At 33.4% G+C, this 18,376-nt stretch overlaps 1 protein-coding gene across 14 annotated transcripts in view; it reads right to left on the reverse strand.

Annotated features, from left to right (window-relative positions):
- The window catches only part of ADAM32 (ADAM metallopeptidase domain 32), a 181,899-nt gene that overhangs the window by 88,246 nt on the left and 75,277 nt on the right, over positions 1-18,376 (reverse strand). For all 14 annotated transcript variants that reach the window (XR_003424269.2, XR_008295984.1, XR_008295983.1 and 11 more), the window contains 3 exons: positions 15,133-15,310; positions 8,123-8,215; positions 6,870-7,065 (listed from right to left, as the gene is read on the reverse strand). Coding sequence is in view for 8 of the 14 variants with exons in the window: in XM_027070979.2 (XP_026926780.1) it covers positions 6,870-7,065; positions 8,123-8,215; positions 15,133-15,310 (467 nt within the window). In the remaining 6 variants the exon portion in view is untranslated. The remainder of the gene's footprint in view (positions 1-6,869; positions 7,066-8,122; positions 8,216-15,132; positions 15,311-18,376) is intronic.

The following is an 18,376-nucleotide window of genomic DNA, read 5'->3' on the forward strand; positions in this document are numbered from 1 at the left end:
GCACACTTTCAGATCAGAATGCTATGAAACTTGAAATCAACCACAGGAAAAAGTCTGAAAAACCTCCAAATGCATGGATGTTAAAGAACATCCTACTAAAGAACAAATGGGTCAACCATGCAATTAAAGAAGAAATCAAAAAATATATGGAAACAAACGAAAATGAAAACACAACAATCCAAACCCTTTGGGATGCAGTAAAGGCAGTCCTAAGAGGAAAATGCATTGCAATCCAGACCTATGTCAAGACACAAGAAAAATCCCAAATACAGAATCTAACAGCACATCTAAAGGAACTACAAGCAGAACAGCAAAGAAACCCCAAAGCCAGCAGAAGAAGAGAAATAATAAAGACCAGAGCAGAAATAAGCAATATAGAATCCAAAAAAACAAAAAACAAAAAACAAAAAACCATAACAGTAGAACAGATCAATGAAACCAAGAGTTGGTTTTTTGAAAAAATAAACAAAATTGATAAACCTCTAGCCAGGCTTCTCAGAGGACCCAAATAGATAAAATCATGAATGAAAATGGATTTATTACAACTAATCCCTTGAAATATAAGCAATTATCAGAGAATACTATGAAAAATTATATGCCAACAAACTGGACAACCTGGAAGAAAGGACAAATTACTAATCACCCACACACTACCAAAACTCAAAGGGGAAGAAATAGAAAATTTGAACAGACCCATAACTAGTAAAGAAATTGAATCAGCTATCAAAAATCTCCCAACAAATAAGAGTCCAGGACTAGATGGTTTCCCTGGGGAATTCTACCAGACATTTAAAGCATAGTTAATATCTATCCTTCTCAAGCTGGTCCAAAAAATAAAAATGGAAGAAAACTTCCGTAATCATACTATGAAGCCAGCACTACCTTGATTCCCAAGCCAGACAGGGACCCCACAAAAAAGGAGGACCACAGGCCAATATCCCCGATGAACATGGATGCAAAAATTCTGAACAAGATACTAGCAAATTGAATTCAACAACATACAAAAAGAATTATTCACCATGACCAAATGGGATTCCTGGGCTACAGGGCTCATTCAATATTCTCAAATCAATCAATGTGATACATCAAAAGAAAGGATAAGAACCATATGATCCTGTCAATCGATGCAGAAAAAGCATTTGACAAAATATAGCACCCTTTCTTAATAAAAACCCTCAAGAAAGTCGGGATAGAAGGAACATACTTAAACATCATAAAAGCCATATATGAAAAGTCCACAGCTAATATCCTCAATTGGGAAAAACTGAGAGCTTTCCCCCTGAGAGCAGGAACATGACAGGGATGTCCACTCTCACCACTGTTGTTTAACATAGTGTTGGAAGTCCTAGCATCAGCAATCAAACAACAAAATGAAATAACAGGCATCCAAATTGGCAAAGAAGAAGTCAAACTTTCACTTTTTGCAGACGACATGATACTCTACACAGAAAACCCGACAGACTCCACCAAAAGACTGCTAGAACTGATACATGAATTCAGCAAAGTCACGGGGTACAAAATCAATGTACAAAAATCAGTTGCATTTTTATACACCAATAATGAAGGAACAGAAAGAGAAATAAAGAAACTTATCCCATTCACAACTGCACCAAGAACCATAAAATACCTAGGAATAAACCTAACCAAAGATGTAAAATATCTGTATGCTGAAAACTACAGAAAGCTTATGAAGGAAATTGAAGATGACACAAATAAATGGAAAAGCATTCCATGCTCATGGATTGGAAGAATAAATAGTTAAAATATCAATACTATCCAAAGTAATCTACACACTCAATGAAATCCCAATAAAAATTGTACCACCAGCATTCTTCTCAAAGCTAGAACAAGAAATCCTAAAATCTGTATGGAACAACAAAAGACCCCAAATAGCCAAAGTAATACTGAAGAAGAAAACCAAAGCAGGAGGCATCACAAACCCAGACTTTAGCCTCTACTACAAAGCTGTAATCATCAAAACATTATGGTACTGGCACAAAAACAGACACATAGACCAATGAAATAGAATAGAGAACCAGAAATAGATCCACAAATGTATAGCCAACTAATCTTTGACAAAGCAGGAAAGAGTATCCAATGGATCAAAGACAGTCTCTTTAGCAAAAAGCAGGAAAGAATATGCAATGGAATAAAGATGATGATGGGACAACTGGACAGCAACATGCAGAAGAATGAAACTAGATCACTTTCTTACACCATACACAAAAAATAAACTCAAAATGGATGAAAGACCTGAATGTGAGACAAGGAAACCATCAAAACCCTAGAGGAGAAAGCAGGAAAAAACCTCTTTGACCTCAGCTGCAGCAATTTCTTACTTGACACATCTCCAAAGACAAGGGAATTAAAGGCAAAAGTGAACTATTGGGACCTCATCAAGATAAAGAACTTCTGCACTACAAAGGAAACAATCAACAAAACTAAAAGGAAACCAACGGAATGGGAAAAGGTATTTGCAAATTACATATCAGATAAAGGGCTAGTATCCACAATCTATAAAGAATTTATCAAAATCAACATCCAAAAAACAAATAATCCAGTGAAGAAATGGGCAGAAGACATGAATAGACACTTTTCCAAAGAAGACATCCAGATGGCCAACAGACATATGAAACGATGCTCAACGTCACTCATCATCAAGGAAATACAAATCAAAACCACACTGAGATACCACCTCACACCAGTCAGAGTGGCTAAAATGAACAACTCAGGAAACAACAGATGCTGGTGAGGATGTGGAGAAACAGGAACCCTCTTACACTGTTGGTGGGAATGCAAACTGGTGCAGCCGCTCTGGAAAACAGTGTGGAAGTTCCTCAAAAAATTAAAAATAGAACTACCCTATGACCCAGCAATAACACTGCTAGCTAGCCAATTTACCCAAGGGATACAGGAGTGCTGATGTATAGGGGCACATGTACCCCAATGTTTATAGCAGTTCTTTCAATTATAGCCAAATTATGGAAAGAGCCTAAATGTCCATCAACTGATGAATGGATAAGGAAGATGTGGTTCATATATACAATGGAATACTACTTAGTAATGAGAAAGAATAAAATCATGCCATTGCAGCAACATGATGGAACTGGAGGGTATTACGCTAAGTGAAATAGTCAGAGAAAGACAGATAATCATGTGTTTTCACTCATATGTGGATCTTTAGAAACTTCAGAGAAGACCATGGGGAAAGAGAAAGGGGGAAAAATTATAAAAAGAGAGGGAGAGAGGCAAACCATAAGATACTCTTAAATATAGAGAAAAAAACTGAGTTGGTGGGGGATAGGGCAGATGGGAAAGTGGATGATGGGCATTGAGGAGGACACCTGTTGGGATAAGCACTGGGTATTGTATGTAAGACAATTTGACAATAAATTACATTTTTTTAAAAGGTACCAAACACCATACTCAAATGGTATTTATCTCTGGAATGCAAAGATAGTTCAACATATGCATATCAATAAATGTAATACACCACATTAACAGAAAGAATGATAAAAGATCACAAAATCCTCTTAATAAATATAGAAAAAGCATTTAACAAAATACAACATCCTTTCATGATAAAAAATAATCAACAAATTGAGTACAGAAGGAACATACCTTAACACAATAAATGCCACAGCCAGCATCAGACACAATTGGAAAGGTTGAAAGCTTTTCCCCTAAGATCAGGAAAAAGACAAAGGTGCTCATTCATACCACTCCTACTCAAAATAGTACTGGAAGTCATAGTGAGAGCTGTCAGGGAAGAAAAGGAAATAAAGGGCATCCAAACTGAAAAGGAAGAAGTAAAACTGTCTTTGCAGAAAATATAATCTTATATAGAGAAAGTCCTAAAGACCCCATCAAAAAGGTGTTAGAACTAATAAATTCGATAAATTTTCAGGTTACAGAATCAACATATAGAAATCATTTGAATTTCTATACACTAACAACAAAACAGCTGAAAAAGAAATAAAGATAACAATACCATTCTCACCAGCATCAAAATCAATAAAATACTTTAAAATAAATTTAACCAAGTAAGTTTGAGATCTGTACTCTGAAAACTACAAGACTTTCATGAAAAAATCTAGTAAGATACAAAGGAAAGCTATCCTGTGTTCATGAATCAGACAAATTAATAGTGTTAAAATGTCAATACTACCCAATACCATCTATAGTTTCAATGCAATTTATATCAAAATTCCAATGGCATTTTTCATAGAAATAGAAAAAAAAATCCTAAAATGTGTATGGACCCACAGGGATTTTGAGAAGCCAAAGCAATCTTGAGACAAAATAAAACTAGAGGAACACAATTCCTGATTTCACTTATACTCCAAAGCTGTAATAATTTTAACAGTATGGTACTGGTATAAGAATAGACACAGACTAATGGAACAAAACAGAGAGCCTAGAACCAAACTCCATGTATATGCTCAACTAATATTGGATGAGGGAGCCAAGAATACTCAATGGGGAAAGGAGAATCTATTCCACAAATGACACTGGGAAAACACGATATTCATATGCAAAAGAATTAAACCCCTAGCTGACACAACTCACAAAAATTAACTTGAAATAAAGATTTAAATGTAAGAACTGACACCATAAAAATTCTAGAAAATGACATAGGGAAAAAGCATTGACATGGACATTGTTTTTGGCAATGACTTTTTACATAAGATACCAAAGCACAAGCAACAAAAGTAAAAAATAATAAGTGGGACTTCATCAAACTAAAAGGCTCCTGCATACCAAAAGAAACAACCAAAAAATGAAGACAATCTATGGGATGGGAGAGAATATCTGCAAATCATGTATCTGGGTATGGGAAATTTCAAAAATATATAAAGAACTCATAAACCTCAATAGCAAAAACTCAAGCAATTTGATTTAAAATTTAAGAACAAAGGAATACAATAATTTTCAAAGACATAAAAATAGCCAACAGGTACATGAAATATACTCAATATATCACTAATATCAGAGAAATGGAAACCAAATCCACAATGAGATAACTCCTTACATCTATTAGAATGGCTCTCATCAAAAACTCAAGAAATAACAAATGTTGGTGAAGATGTGGGGAAAATGAAACACTTATGCACTGTTGGTGAAAAGGTAAATTGGTACAACCACCATGATTAGGCAGTACGTAGGTTCCTCAAAAAGTTAAAAGTAGAACTACAATATGATCCAGCAACCCATTTCTAATCCAGTTCATGTCCAAAGGAAATGAAAACAGGATTTTGAATAGGTATCTGCACACTTATATTTATATCAGCATTATTCACAATAGACAAGATATGGAAATAATCTAAGTGTCTGTCAATGATGGATAGGTAAAGAAAATATAGTATTTATATAAAATGAAATTTATTCAGTCATGAGGAAGAAGCCATCTTCACCAAATGGATAAACTTGTGGGCATTATGCTATGGGAAATAAGTCAGGCAAGGAAAGACAAATGCTCTATAATATTACTTACATGCGAAATCACTTAAAAAAACTGAACTCATAGAAATGGAGAGTACAGTTGTGATTACTACAAGCTGGGAGGTGGGGGAAAGGGAGAGATGTTTGTCAAAGGGGACAAATTTCTAGCTATAAGATGAATAAGTTCCGGGGATCTAATGAACAACATGATGTTTATACTTAATGCTGTATTATATACTTGAAAGTAATTAGAAGAGAAGATTTTAATGTTCTCACTACAAAAAGGAAATGGTAATTATGTGACATGTTGGAGGTGTTAGCTAACAATATGGTGGTAATCATTTTGCAATTATAAGCATATCAAATCAACATGGTATACACTTTAAAATGACACAATGTTATATGTCAATTATATCTCAATAAAGCTGCAGACTGGGCATGAGGGTCTGGATGGACTTATACTTAAGACCTGAAACCGTAAAACTACTAGAAGAAAATGGGAAAAGCTCCTGAACATTGGTCTAGAAAATGGTATTTTAGATATGACAAGGGAGCACAGGCAGCAAAAACAAAAGTAGACAAGTGGAACTGCATCCAACTAAAAACTTCTTAATAAAGAAAACACTCAAGAGAGTGAAAATGAGACCTGCAGGAGAAATAGTTTCAAACCATGTAGCTGATAAAGTTAATCTACAAAATATGTGATAACTCATACAACTTAATTGCAAAAACAAATAGAGATGTAAAAAGAGCAAAAGACCTAAATAGACATTTCTCAAAAGAAGACATACAAATGACCATCAGATATATGAAAAGGTGCTCAACATCACTAATCATCAGAAAAATGTAAATCAAAACCACAACTCACACCTTTTAGACAGGTATTAAAAAAAAGAAAAAAATTACAAGTGCTGGCAAGTGGAAAAAGGGGAGCCTTTATACATTGTTGTTGGGAATGAAGTTGGTACAGCAGTTATGGAAAACTATATACAGACTCCTCAAAAACTAAAAATGAACTACATTATGATGAAGCAATTTCATTTCTCAGCATATAGACATAACTAATACATTAAGTACCTTGATTGTGGCAATTATTTCACAAAATTATTTCAAAATTATTTCATAAAATTATTTTAGCAAAACGTCAACTCATATACCTTAAATATGTATCTTTGTCAGTTATATCTTAATAAAGTTTGAAAAAATAAAAATGTAGATGTTAAACTGAATAAATAATTTAAACATATAGATAGAATTTAAATTATACATACATATATGTGTAATACAGAATTATAAAATGTATATGTACATATTATAACTATATGTAAATATAATATGCATGTATAATTATATATTTGCCAATTGTCTTGATAATGTTAATAAAAATATTAAGGACGAACTATGTAGACGTTACAAAACAATATTACCTTTTCCAAATGTGACCTCACACCGTGCATCTGTATCCTGGCAGACTCCATCATAACACACATATTTTTGTTTACATACATGTCCATTGTGTATAGTCATATCAGGTTGACATTCTGGTGAGCTTCCATTACAAAACTCAGCAATATCACATTCATGATGTCTTGCTTTCCTACATTCAACACCTTGTCTTTCAATCTAATATAAATTAAAATACAAAAAATAAAACATTACATTTAAGATTGCTGTGTTTATCAATATTTATTTCAAAACTGTTCTATTTCAAAATTAATTATATATTTTTTTAATTTTTTCATGTTTATTTTTAGAAACAACATGAGCAAAGGAGGCACAGACAGAGAGGGAGAGAAAGAATCCCAAGCAGGCATCTATTTCATACATCTTAATTCATGACTTCAAGTTGACACTAAAAAGATCACAGAGGTAAGAATGTAACATGATAAGATTCTAGAAAAAAATAACATAAAACTGCATCAGTCAAGGATAATCAAGAATGCAGAACCCATAGTAGGTAATAGACGAATTCTCATATGACAAATTTGTTATAAATATATTGGAGGAGCTAATAAGGAAAACACAGGAAAAGAGTCAACATCTTCTACATATAAACTAGTGTGTGATCTTTAAATCAAATGATCTTTCAATAAATGGTTAAGTTTGCAGTTTAAACTTTGTGCTAATGTAGCATTTGGAAAATGCTACTTCTACTGAGTTTCATTATTTATATATTTATGGGAAACTGCTGTGTCTTTCAGTTACATACCTAGAGCTACCTATCACAACTAGTAACAATATTTTTACTTATAAAAATATAAATATTGGATAGAATAAATTAAAAGTCCCTTTTAATGGAGATCTATATTGAATAATTTTATGGTAGCTCTCAATCAAGGCTTAAGAACATCAGCATAAATATTATGGCAAAATAATGGCCATAAGAAGGAAACCTGAATACCCAACTAAGGTTCACAAAATCAGAAATCTGATTCTGAATTTAGTATCTTTTTCTTTATTTGAAAGAAAGTTTATTTTTTCTTTATTTGAAAGAAAGTTTATTTGAAAAGTTCATTTATTTTTAACCCTTCATTCAAATTCCAGTTAGTTAACATAAAGTGTAATATTAGTTTCAAAAAGTTCACTTATTTTTACTTACTGCCATAGGTCTAAATGTACTAAGGTATCTAAGACATGATTCATTATATACTGGGAAGATATTAATAAACTTAAATCTTACTTGACAGTTCTTGCAGCATAATCCATGACCACACCGTGCTCCTGATTTCAGTGTACAAGTTCGAAAATTACAACAGCTAGACTTTCCACATTGCTATTAGTAGAATAAGTAGAATTAGTAGAATACACAAGTAAAAATACATAATGATAATAATATAAACTTTTGCAAGAACTATATTCACTGGGCTTATTTTTTCAGTTTTGGGGACGAATATGAATGCTGTCAACATTTATAGTTTTGCATCTCTAAACAAATAAAATACTAAAATAAGACTTTCACGTCAGGTCAGAACAGAGCACTAGTACCCCAGAAACTCTCAATCAACTAGAACACTAGGAAAAATGTATGAAATAACTTTTTTCAGAAATTAGAGAATAGTAATAGAGAGTAGAATGGTGGTAAATAGTGTCTGGAAGATGGGGGGAAAGGGGAGATATTGTTCAAAAAGTATAAATTTTCATGCTACTGTATAGCATGATGACTATAATATTATGTTATATGCTTGAAATTTGCTAAGAGGATAGATCAATTGTTCTCAACACATACAAAAAAATGGTAATGGATATATTAATTAGTTTGATTGCAGTAATCATTTCAGAAGGTATACATGTATCAAAACCATCATGTTGAACACCTTAAAAAATACAATTTTTATTTGTTAATCATACCTCAGTAATCCTGGTGGAGAAAAGGTGTGTAGAGTTTAGGCCTACTGCAAAGTTAGAACAGTTTCCAAAACTCCTCACTTCTTACACCAAACAAATACAAGTTCAGTGGATTTCCAAAACCACTCTCAGGTTTGATAATTTACCAGAAGGACTCACAGAACTCACTGAAAGCTGTTAACTCACAATTATGGCTTATTATATGGAAATGATACAAAATAAAATTAGCCAAGAGAAGAAGCAACTAGGACAAAATCCAGGAGAAACTCATACTGCCTTCACCCCACACAAAACTCTCACAAAATTAATACGTGACACTTCCTAATTTATTCTATGAGGCCAGTATTACTCTAATACCAAACCCAGAGACATTACAAGAAAGGAAAATTATAGACCAATATCTCTAATAAACATAAATCCAAAAATATTCAACAAAAAGTTAGGCAATAGAATCCAACAATGTATGAAACATGCCAACCAACTGGAATTTATTGCAAGTATGCAAAGCTGGTTCATCATTCAAGCATCAGTACATACAACCCATCATATCAACAGAATGAAGAAAAAAAATCATATGACTAAAACAACTGATATAAAAAAAGCATTTGACAAAACCCAAATTCACTTAATGAATTATACAAAATATGACAAACCAGGAAGAGAGAACTTCCTAAGTTTGGTAGTGAACATTTAGAGAAAACCTACAGCTAACATCATATATATGGTGAGAAACCATTAGCTTCCCCCCTGAGATCAGGAACGGGGCAGGGATGCTACCTGTCACCACTCCCTTCAATATCTCACTGGAAGTCCCAGCTAGTGCAATAAGATAAGAAAATGAAATACAAAATATAAAGGTTGAGAAGAAAGAAAAAAAAAAACCTATTTTTTCCATAAATTATGTAATTGACTATGTAAAGAAAATCCCAAATAAATTACCAAAAAGCAACAAAAACAACAATCTCCTGTGACTAATAAGTTATTAAAGAAGGATTTCTAGATACAAAGTTAATGTAAAAAATAAACTGTTTTCCTGTAATATGAACAATGAAAAATGGGAATTTCAATTAAAAAACACAATGCCATTTATATTAGCACCCAAATAGTGAAGTATTTGTGAATAGTTGTAACAAAATTTTATAGAATTTGCATGAGGAATAAAACTCTGATGAAAACCACTGTTATTTTCTCAATATTGTCAAGATGTCAGTTCTTCCCAACTTTATCTAGAGATTTAATGTAATTCCAATAAAAGTTCCAGCAAGTTATTTTGTAGATATTGATGAATTGATTCTAAAGCTTATATGGAGATACAAAAAATTCAGAATAATCACATAATACTGAAGAGGAGGAAGAGGAAGAAGAGGAAGGGAAAATGAAGAAGAAAGAAGGAGGAGGAGGAGGAAGAGGGGAAAAAAATGAGGAAGAAAACTGAAGGATTAATAACACCCAACTTCAAACTTACTATAAATTATAATGACAGTGTGGTATTCATATAAGAATAAACAAAGGGATCAGTGGGGCAAAATAAAAACCCCAGAAACACCAATAATAAATCTTTAACAATGGAGCAAATGCAGCTCAATGGAGAAGGGACAGTCTTTCCAACAAATGGCGCTGGAACAACTGGACATTCACAGGGAAAATAATGACTAGACACTGACTCTACACCTTTTACAAAAAAATAACTCAAAATGGATCATAAATTTAAATGTAAAATGCAAAGCCGTAAAACTTCTAGGAGCACAGATTTAAGAAAGTAGATCTCATGTGAAGTGCTCTTCCATGATAAAAATAATAAACATATAAATACATAAATAGAAATAATACTAATCCTAAATAAATTCATTCAGAAAGTATTGAGTAAAGGGATCACTTTCCAACTCATTTTATGAGTTCAGAATTGCCTTGATGCTTAAACCAGAAAATATTACAAGAAAAGAAAAATCTGCAGACCACAATTCCCTTGTGAAAATAAGTGCTGTAACCCCAAACAAAATATTAGCAAATTAAATCTAGCAACACATAAACAAAATAACCCAAGTGAAGCTAATGCCAGAATACATGGTTGGGTTAGCATTCAAAACCAATCAGTGAAATGTGCCATGTTAACTGTAAAAAGAAGACTCACATGATCAGCTCAATACACACAAAAATAAGACATTGGACAAAATTCAACACTAATTCTTGATTTGAAACTCTCAGCTAACTAGAATATAGAAAGATATTTCCTCAACATGGTACAGGCATCTGTTTACCAAAAACGCTTTGATCTAACATTATATTTAATGGTGAAAGTCAGAAAACGTTCCCCCCCCCAAATAAAAAGAAACAAAGACCATTCTCAACATTTCTAATCAACACTAGATCTAAGGTGAAGTCACAAGTCAGTTGTATTTTCTATACTAGCAATGGATAATTGTTAAATAAAATTTTAAAACAATGCTACAGAAACAGCTATAGAAAAACTATGGAAAAACTATATGAATTAAAGAAGAGCCAAGTAAGTGGAGATATACACCATGTGCATAGATTGGCAGACTCAATTTTAGTAAAAAACATAATCCTCCCAAAATTGATGTATGGATACCACACAATTCCAATCAAAGTTCCTACATTCACATGCTGATTTTCCAATTTATATCAAAATACAAAGACCTTAGAATAGTAAAACTATCTTGGAAAAAATGAACAAAGTTGGATGATTTACATTATCTGTTTTCAAGATTTACTGTGAAAATGCATTAATCAGAGTAGTGTAAAACTAACATAAATGTTACATAAATAAACAGAAAAAAATCCAGGGTAACACATAGGTATGGTAATTTATTTTCATAAGAATGCTAAGTTAATACAATGGTGAAAAGATGGTCATTTTAACAAATACTACCAACAAATTGATATTCAAATGGAGTGTAGTGAACCTCAAACAAAATCACCCAAAATACAAAAACACACTTAAAATGGATCACAGACTAATTGTGAGTGATAACTATAAAACTTCTCACAGGAAACAGAGGAGAAAATATTCATGACCTTGAGTGGGCAAAGATTTCTTAGGACAAAAAAGCATTACCATAAAAGAAAAAAATGATAAACTGGTCTTCATAAAAAAATTAAAAGTGCCTGCCATTCAAAGATGTTATTAAGCAACCAGAGAGGTAATACACAGACTGGAAACAATATTTGTAATGAACATGTCTGACAAAGGACTAGTATCCAACCTATAGGAAAAAAAAAAAACCTCATACAAATCAATAACAAAAAAACAAATTAATGGTTACTAAGGACATGAGAACAAGCTCGACATAATTACAGTCAGCAAAAAAATACAAACCAAAACCACTGTAATGGCTAAAATTTAAAAGGCTACAACATCACATTTTGGTGAAAATGTAGGGGAAATAAAAGTTTTTATGTTGCCGGTAGAAATGTAAAATAATTACAACGCTTTGGAAAATAGTTTGGCAGTTTCTCATGAACATACACTTATCATATGACCCAACAATTCTACTTTTTGGGAATTTGGAATAATGGCCCATTACTGTTAGCAACTCAAATATACATTAGCATGTGAATGAAAAAACAGATTATGTTATATTCAAACAACAAAATATTACACAAAATAAAAAGGAAGGAATGATTGTGACATAAACAATGTTGAGTGAATCTCAAAAACACAGTATTGAAAGGAAAAAGCCAGACACAAAGGATATGTGCTGTATCATTCCATTCACATGACTTCTAGATCAGGCAAAACTGAAAATCAGAAGTTTCCTAAAGAAGTATCACAATCCCAGATTTCAAGATATACCACAAAAGCTATAGTAATCACAGCAGTATGGTACTGGCGCAAAAAAAAAAAAAAGACACTTAGATCAATGAAACAGAATTACAGAGTTCAGAGCTAAACCCACACTTATATGGGCAATTAATCTACAATAAAGGAGGCAAGAATATACAATGTGGAAAAGACAGCCTCTTCAACACATGGCGTTAGGAAAACTGGAGTTGCATGCAGAAGAATGAAACTGGACCATTTTCTTACACCATACACAAAAGTAATCGCAAAGTGGATTAAGGAACTGCATGTGAGACCTGAAACCATAAAACTCCTAGAAGAAAATACAGGCAGTAATTTCTTTGACATAGGCGTAGGAACATTTTTTCCAGATATGTCTCCTCTGGCAAGGGAAACAAAAGCAAAATTAAAGCACTGGGACTGCACCAAAATAAAAAGCTTCTGCATAGCTAAGGAAACCATCAGTGAAACAAAAGGTAAGCTTACTGAATGGGAAGATGTTTGCAAATGCTATATCCAATAAGGGTCTAATATCCAAAATATATAAAGAACTTCTACAACTCAACACCAAAATCATCATCATCATCATCATCATCATCATCATCATCATCTAGTTAAAAATGGGCAAAGTATCTAAGTAGACATTTTTCCAAAGAAGACATGCAGGGGCCAACAGACACATGAAAAGATAATGAACATCACTCATCATCAGGGAAATGCAAATCAAAACTACAATGAGGTATCACTTTACACCTGTCAGAATGGCTGAAATAAAAAACACAAGACATAACATGTTGGTTAAAATGTGGGAAAAAAAGGAACGGCATGCACTGTTTGTGGGAATGCAAATTGTTGTAGCCGTTGTAGAAAATAGTATGGACACTCCTCAAGCAATTAAAAATAGAAATTATCATATAAATCTGTAATTCCCCATACAGGGTATCTACCCAAAGAAAACAAAAATGCTTCAAAAAGATATATGCACCCCTATGTTTATTGCTGAATTATTTATAATTGCCAAGATACAGAAGCAACTCAAATGTCCTATCATAGATGAATGGACAAAGATGCAGTATATAGATGCAATGGAATATTACTCAACCACAAAAGAATAAAACCTTGCCATTTGTGACAACACAGATGGGCCTACAGGATATAATGATAAATGAAATAAGTCAGTCAGAGAAAGACAAATACCATATGATTCCACTCAAATGTAGAATTTAAGAAACAAAACAAATGACAATGACAACAAAAAGACAAAAAAAAAAAAACAGAGAAAAAATGGTGGTTGCTAGAGGGAAGTATGCAGGGGAATGTAGAAAATAAATAAAGAGGATTAAGAGTACACTTATTGTGATGAGCACCAAGAAATGCATAGAATTTTTGAATCATTATTATTGTGCACCTGAAATTACAATAACACTGTTAATTATACAAGAAAGAAAGAAAGAAAGAAAGAAAGAAAGAAAGAAAGAGGAAAGGAAGAAAGAAGAGAGAAAAGAATGGAAGGAAGGAAGGAAGGAAGGAAGGAAGGAAGGAAGGAAGGAAGGAAGGAAGGAGGGAGGGAGGGAGGGAAGGAAGGAAGGAAGGAAGGAAGGAAGGAAGGAAGGAAGAATTAAGTAGGAAGACTTGTTCTACCAAATGGCAAAACATACTAGAAAGGCACAATAATTAAAACAGTGTGATATAGATACAAGTATATCCAGACTCATATATGTATCACACCCTAATATCATTTCCATCTATTTTAATTTTCTAAATATTTTTTATTTTTGAGACAGAGAGAGAGAGAGAGAGAGAGAGAGAGAGCAAGCGGGGGAGGGGCAGAGAGAGAGGGAGGGGAGCAGAGAGAAAGGGAGACACAGAATCTGAAGCAGGCTCCAGGCTCTGAGCTGTCAGCACAGAGCACAGCGCAGGGCTCGAACTCATGAACCCGAGACCATGACCTGAACTGAAGTCAGACACTTAACTGAGCCACCCAGGCACCCCTCCATCTATTTTATAATCATGCAAATATATGATATCTACAGTATTGCTGCAAATACTGAACTGTCTAAAAGTATTACAACCTGGACTTTTTCTATTCACTGTATTTTCAGAGTTTTGTTTCCAAGTGAATAATTAAAATCACCCATGTTCAGACTGTAATATTAATAGTCTTCCCTTACCATACTACTAATTCCATTGTGAAATAATACCCTAAAGTATACTTGATGGTCGGCTGACAAATTAATCTTCAGTAAAACATTTATAGTTAAACACAGGTTTGGAAAAATCTTGTATGTTCAGTTTAGAATACAAAAGCTCACTCTAGACTCTCTTTTTTCCCATCAGCAATAATTTTTAGGAGTACATTTCATTCTTGTTCAAAATTCTTCAACCTCTATCTATACAGTATACTCTTGCATGTATTTCAAACTTGATTTCACTTAACTGTAAATATTCTGCATAGTATTCAGCCATATTTGAGATACATAACATTCACAGCAAAGAGATGAACTAAAACAATAAATTTATGAATTTTCCTATTTCAGACTTACTTCCTCAGTACCACAGTCACACACTTCACCTCTCTCCACTTTGCCGTTGCCACAGATTGCTCTCAGAGCTGTTTGCATTTGGGGTTTATTCTGAAGACATTTGGCACCCATATTTGAAATGAAATTTTCAAAGTCACTCAAACTGCAACTGCTAAAAGTCTTGACACCACTTGATCGCCTAGAGATGAATCCATACAATGTCATTGGCAATACACTTCTGAAAGCACAACTCTATATATTTCAAAATGTTAAATTTAATAGGTAACGATAAATGTTCATAACAAGTGCTTAGAGGCCAAAATCATTCCTGAGTAGATCATGTGATTTCATTCACTGGAATACATGTCCCTATTCAAATAAAATTAAGTATTACTTAATAGTAAAAAACAAACAAACCGATTAGAAAATGGGCACAAAACTTGGATAGATCACTAGCCAAAGAATACATATAAATGGCTAACAGGTAAATGAAAAGGTGCTCAATATAACTAATCATCAGGAATTGCAAATCAAAACCGCAAATAAGGAGCACCTTGTGTGGCTAATTTGGTTAGGCAACCTACTGTTGATCTCAGCTCAGGTCTTGATCTCAGGGTTGTGAGTTCAAGCCCCACACTGGGGTCTGCAGTGGGTGTGAAGCCTATTTAAAAAAACACACACAATAAGATATCACTGCACACCTGTTAAGATTTCATTTTTAAAAAGATAAGAGTTGACAAGGATATGGAGAAATTGGAATCCTTGGTACACTGTTGGTGGGAATGTAAATTAGGACAGCCACTATGGAAAACTGTAGAGAGGTTCTTCAAAAAGTTAAAAATAGTGGGTGATGGGCAATGAGGAGGGCACCTGTTGGGATGAGCACTGGGTGTTGTATGGAAACCAATTTGACAATAAATTTCATATTTTAAAAAAAGTTAAAAATAGAACTACTGAGTATATATTGGAAATAACTGAAGGATCTCAGTATCTGCATCCCCATGTTCATTGCAGCATTATTCACAATACCAAAGATATGGAAGCAACCTAAATATCCATTGACAGATAAATTTTAAAAATGTGGTACACATGTGCAATGAAAAATTATTCAGCCTCAAAAAAAGAAGGCAACCCTGCCATACGCAACACATGAATGAACCACGAGGACATTAAACTAAGTGAAATAAGTCAGTAACAGAAGGCAACTACTACCTGATCTCACAAATATAAGATATCTAAGACAATCAACCTCATAGATGCAGAAAGTACAATTGTGGCTGCCAGGGGCTAGGAGGAGGCAGAAATGGGAGTTATTCAATGGGTATAGAGTTTCAGTTATTTGAGATGAGTACGTTTTAGAAATCTGCTGTGCAACATAGTGCCTCTAGTTAACAATAGTGTATTTCATATTTAAACTTTCAAGAGAACTCCTGTTATGTGTTCCTACCACAATAAAAAAATCAAGAATAGATTTAACTTTATTTTAATATGCATTACAAACTACATCACCTAAGAGAAAAATTTTTGGAAGTTTATTTATCTATTTTGAGAAAGAGAGAAAGCACAAGTGGGGGAGGAGGGGCAGAGAGAGATGGAAAGAGAGAGAATCCCAAGCAGGCTCCACACTGTTAGTGCACAGCCCAATGTGGGGCTCGAACTCACGAAACCATGAGATCATGACCTGAGGCAAAAAACAAGAGCTGGCCACTTCACTGACTAAGCCACCCAGGTGTCCTCCTAAGAGAAAATTTTGAGTTTTGGGGTATGATTGTATGTAAATTCTTGTATATAGGAAAGAAGTATTTATATATGTATATGATGCTTCTGCCTAGGAATGGAGAAAACCTCATATCCACTTATGTCAATTCACAGATATATATCAAATATATTCTTCAAACTTCTCTTCTACTCCCTCAGTCTTTCCCATGACCATTATAAAATTAAGAATCAAGCTCTTTGAGGAGTACCTGGGTGACTCAGTTGGTTAAGCATCTGACTCTTCATTTTGGCTTAGGTCATCACTTCTTGGTCATGAGATCAATCCTGGCATGGGGCTCCATGAGGAGCATGGAGTCTGTTTAAGATTCACTCCCTCCCTCTTCCTCTGCCTCTCCCCTGCTTGCACACATGTTCTCTCTCAAAAAAAAATTTTTTTAAGAAAAAAGAATAAAGCTCTTCGAAAGTTTAAATCTCTTCTACTTCAATAATTTTTCAATAGCCATTCACAAGTTTGTAGTATATATATAATATGACAGATAACTCAATAAGTTGTTAGCTGTTTGAGGCAGGAATTTTATCATCCTTATTGTTGGTATTACTTATTACCAGGACAGGACTTAGCAAACATAGAATCAGCTGTCTACTGGTTCTTCATAACAACAAAAAACTTTTATTAAACAGACTATACTGTACTTATTCCTGAGTTTTCTCACAGATTTCAGAGAAACTGTATATTAATCAAAACTTTGTAAGGTTAACACACCACTAATAAAGATAACTTCAGAGAATATTTCTATGAGTCACTCTAAATATGTAGTAAAAATCTAACAGACAAGGTGGAAACTGACATTTATTGCACACATATTATTAGCCAGATATTTTATATACTTGATTATTTAATCCTCATCATAAATCAGGGACACCGGCATTGTCTCCAGCATTTTAGAGAAACTGAACTAAAGTTCAGAGAAGATAAAAACCTCACAAAACCCACTCAGTTTGTAAATCAGCAGGATCAGTATTCATACACAGTTGTTTAAGACTTCAAATTCAGGTGTTTTTTAACCCCAAAATTAATCTCTGAATATTACATAATGAAATATTTACAATTAAATATCAACATATATTTTACTATAAACCATAAAATTTGATAATCTTGTTACCAAAACTGGAAGGTGAGGAAACTTTTAATTGAAAACTGTGTAATATTTTGGCTCTGGAAACTAGTTTTAGTCAACTATATTTAATCCCTAGTTATTCATTTTTTGCTCCCCCAAATTGCAGTTCTTAACTTAACATGTATTCCCCAAAATTATTTGTAATCAATTATAAGGAGTTTGGCTGATATTTTACACATTGAATTCTAATGCTATGTTAGCTTTGTTCCCAATTATTTTATAAAAGGTTACTGAAACTATGCTATAACTAGCCTAAGTTCTGGGTTCAGAGAACAAAGAAATTAAGTGATAGAAAGAAGTAATGGGAAAGCAGTGTCCTCTACATTTTTTTGTTTTGTTTTGTTTTGAGGTTAGAGATAGCACTTGGC

The sequence above is a fragment of the Acinonyx jubatus genome, chromosome B1 (assembly GCF_027475565.1).
Source record: "Acinonyx jubatus isolate Ajub_Pintada_27869175 chromosome B1, VMU_Ajub_asm_v1.0, whole genome shotgun sequence".
In the NCBI taxonomy this organism is placed as follows: domain Eukaryota; kingdom Metazoa; phylum Chordata; class Mammalia; order Carnivora; family Felidae; genus Acinonyx; species Acinonyx jubatus.